Below are 3101 nucleotides of genomic sequence, written 5' to 3'. Positions count from 1 at the left end.
GTCGTCTTCCGGGGCTGAGCCCGAGTCCGAGCCCTGGGGTCGGGCGGAGCGGAGTTCGTCGTCTTCCGGGGCTGAGCCCGAGTCCGAGCCCTGGGGTCGGGCGAAGCGGAGTTTCCTATGGTGCCTGAGGCCGGACTTGGCTGCTGTCAGCCTCACTCTGTCGAGTGGCACAACAGTCAGAGCGGCGCAGGCGGCGCTGTCCTCTTGTCAGGCCGGTCAGTGGGGCGGCGAAGTGACTACGGTCACTTCGGCTCTGTCAACTGGAGGGCGCGCGTCAGGATAAAGGTGTCAGGCCACCTTTGCATTAAATGCCCCTGCGATTTGGTCGGTTGGCGTGACGATTTGGCCAAGGTTGCTTCTTGGTGAAGACTGGGCCTCGGGCGAGCCGAAGGTGTGTCCGTTGCTGGAGGGGGTCCTCGGGCGAGACGTAGATCCTCTGGGGTCGGCTGCCCTTGCCCGAGGCTGGGCTCGGGCGAGGCGTGATCGCGTCTCTCGAACGGACCGATTCTTGACTTAGTCGCACCCATCAGGCCTTTGTAGCTTTGTGCTGATGGGGGTTACCAGCTGAGATTTAGGAGTCTTGAGGGTACCCTTAATTATGGTCCCCGACACTAACGGACGGAAAGACTCCCGTGATGTGAATTCTGAGGACCAAGTGAACGGGGAGGGGAAAATTGAGCAGAGAATTTGGACGGGGTAGAAGTGAGCAAAGCGTTCAGACTAGGGGCACGCTTATGAAAATCCCTTTATATAACGGTGGCGGCAAGAGCTCAAGTGGAGCAAATCACCAATTCTAGCAAGGCAGCTCAGCAGCTTTTGTAGCGAGCTTCTTGGAGCCTTGAAATGAGTAGTAGTGGTAGCCTAGCCACCACCAGTAGCAAGTAGGCACTATAAGCACTAGGAAGTAGCTAAAGCAGTCATAACCATGGGTTCGCTGCCGCCGGTGGACGGGCAGAGACGCCCCCCACACGTTGTGATGATCCCGTACCCGGCGCAGGGCCACATCACGCCGATGCTGCAGTTTGCCAAGCTCCTCCATACTCGCGGCTTCCACGTCACCTTCGTCAACAACGAGTTCAATCATCGACGCCACCTGCGTGCGCGAGGGCCCAACGCGCTCGACGGCACGGATGGGTTTCGCTTCACCGCCATCGACGACGGTCTCCCGCTCTTTGAAGCGGACGCCACCCAGGACATCCCCGCGCTCTGCCACTCCACCTTGACCACCTGCCTGCCCCGGTTTAAGGATCTCATCGCCAGGATTAACGCCGAGGCTGAGGCCGAGGGACAACCCACCGTGACATGCGTCGTCGGCGACAGCACCATGACCTTCGCGCTCCGCGCCGCGCGAGAGCTCGGCCTCCGCTGCGCTACACTCTGGACCGCCAGCGCCTGCGGCTTCATCGGCTACTTCCACTACCGCCACCTCGTCGAGCGTGGTATGGTCCCCCTCAAGAACGAGGAGCAGCTCACGGACGGGTACCTAGACACCATCGTCGACTGGATCCCGGGCGCGCCCAAGGACCTGCGGCTCCGGGACTTCCCGAGCTTCGTGCGCACCACGGATCCGAACGACGTCATGCTCAACTTCTTCATCCACGAGACGGAGGGCATGTCGCAGGCGTCGGCGGTGGTCATCAACACCTTCGACGAGCTCGACGCGACGCTGCTCGCTGCCATGGCGAAGCTCCTGCCGCCCATCTACACCGTGGGCCCGCTCCAGCTGACGGTGCGGAACAACGTGCAGGCGAACAGTCCTGTCGCTGCTATTGGGTCCAACCTGTGGAAGGAGCAGGAGGCGCCGCTCCGGTGGCTCAACGGCCGTGCGCCGCGCTCCGTTGTGTATGTCAACTTCGGGAGCATCACGGTGATGTCCAACGAGCAGCTGGTCGAGTTCGCGTGGGGGCTGGCCAACACCGGCTACTACTTCCTATGGAACGTACGCCCGGACCTCGTCAAGAGTGGCGACTCCGCCGGGCTGCCGCCAGAGTTCTCAGCTGCGACAGAGGGACGAAGCATGCTGTCTACGTGGTGCCCGCAGGCAGCTGTGCTGGAGCATGATGCCGTGGGGGTGTTCCTGACGCACTCCGGGTGGAACTCCACGCTGGAGAGTATTTGCGGCGGCGTTCCCATGCTGTGCTGGCCCTTCTTCGCCGAGCAGCAGACCAACTGCCGATACAAGTGCACCGAGTGGGGCATCGGAAAAGAGATCGGTGACGATGTACAGCGGGGCGAGGTAGAGTCGCTCATACGGGAGGCCATGGAGGGGGAGAAAGGGCAAGAGATGCTCCGGCGCGTGACTGAACTCAGGGACAGCGCCGTGGCCGCTGCAGGGCCTGACGGACGGTCTATGCGCAACGTAGACAGGCTCATCGAAGAGGTGCTCCTAGCCTAGATTGAGCACTGGTGAACATCATAGCAGTCATGTGTCTTCGCGTCTGGCACTCCAATCGATTCAAATCCTTTGTGTTTTGATGTCAAGCGTTTACTTTCGGTACCCATAAAAGTATTTTCTCGTACAAGGTGGTGATTACACGCAAAGCACATTGTTATAAGTTCAGTTTGTAAGATCTATGGGTAAAACCAAGCGTTTTGTATAATTAAGGACCGTTTGAGAGGGCTACGACTCCTTTAAAAACAGCTCTAGCTCCGGCTCCTTTAAAGTAATAGCTCCTCCGCAGGAGCAAATGTTATTTACAAATCATTTGGCGAAACGGCTGCTCGTATATTATTTGACTTGGTGTATAAGACAAAAAATATGGTGAAAAATATTTTTTAGACTAATGGCCGCACCTATTATGCCCATGCGATATCAGGCCTTTTCGTTTTCCCATAGGCATAGCCCTCCACAAGTAATGCCCGTCGGCACAAAGCTACGTGGAAGTAACAGTGAGGTCACATATCCGTGCAATAAGGAAGGGCAAGCAGGCACCTCAAGGAAGCGCGAGTGCATGGAGCTGACGCCGGAAGAAGCAACCTACTCGGCGCGTACGGAGACAGACCATGAGCGCGAGGAAGAGTGGCGTGGAGCTGCTTTTTTTGGGATCCGGCTCTAGGAAACCAAACTAGCTCTAGCTCTTCACACGGAGTTGTTTTTGGTG

The 3101-nt window shown here is 58.1% G+C and overlaps 1 protein-coding gene across 1 annotated transcript; it reads left to right on the top strand.

Annotated features, from left to right (window-relative positions):
- The first annotated feature begins 861 nt into the window (after positions 1-861).
- On the top strand, positions 862-2598 carry LOC100382222 (UDP-glycosyltransferase 85A7). Its single transcript, NM_001174978.1, has one exon. The coding sequence runs from the start codon at positions 926-928 to the stop codon at positions 2393-2395; it is 1470 nt and encodes a 489-aa protein (NP_001168449.1). The 5' UTR covers positions 862-925; the 3' UTR covers positions 2396-2598.
- Positions 2599-3101: the final 503 nt, after the last annotated feature.

This window comes from Zea mays, chromosome 2 (genome assembly GCF_902167145.1).
Source record: "Zea mays cultivar B73 chromosome 2, Zm-B73-REFERENCE-NAM-5.0, whole genome shotgun sequence".
In the NCBI taxonomy this organism is placed as follows: domain Eukaryota; kingdom Viridiplantae; phylum Streptophyta; class Magnoliopsida; order Poales; family Poaceae; genus Zea; species Zea mays.
This window is presented reverse-complemented; position numbering and strand designations above follow the sequence as displayed.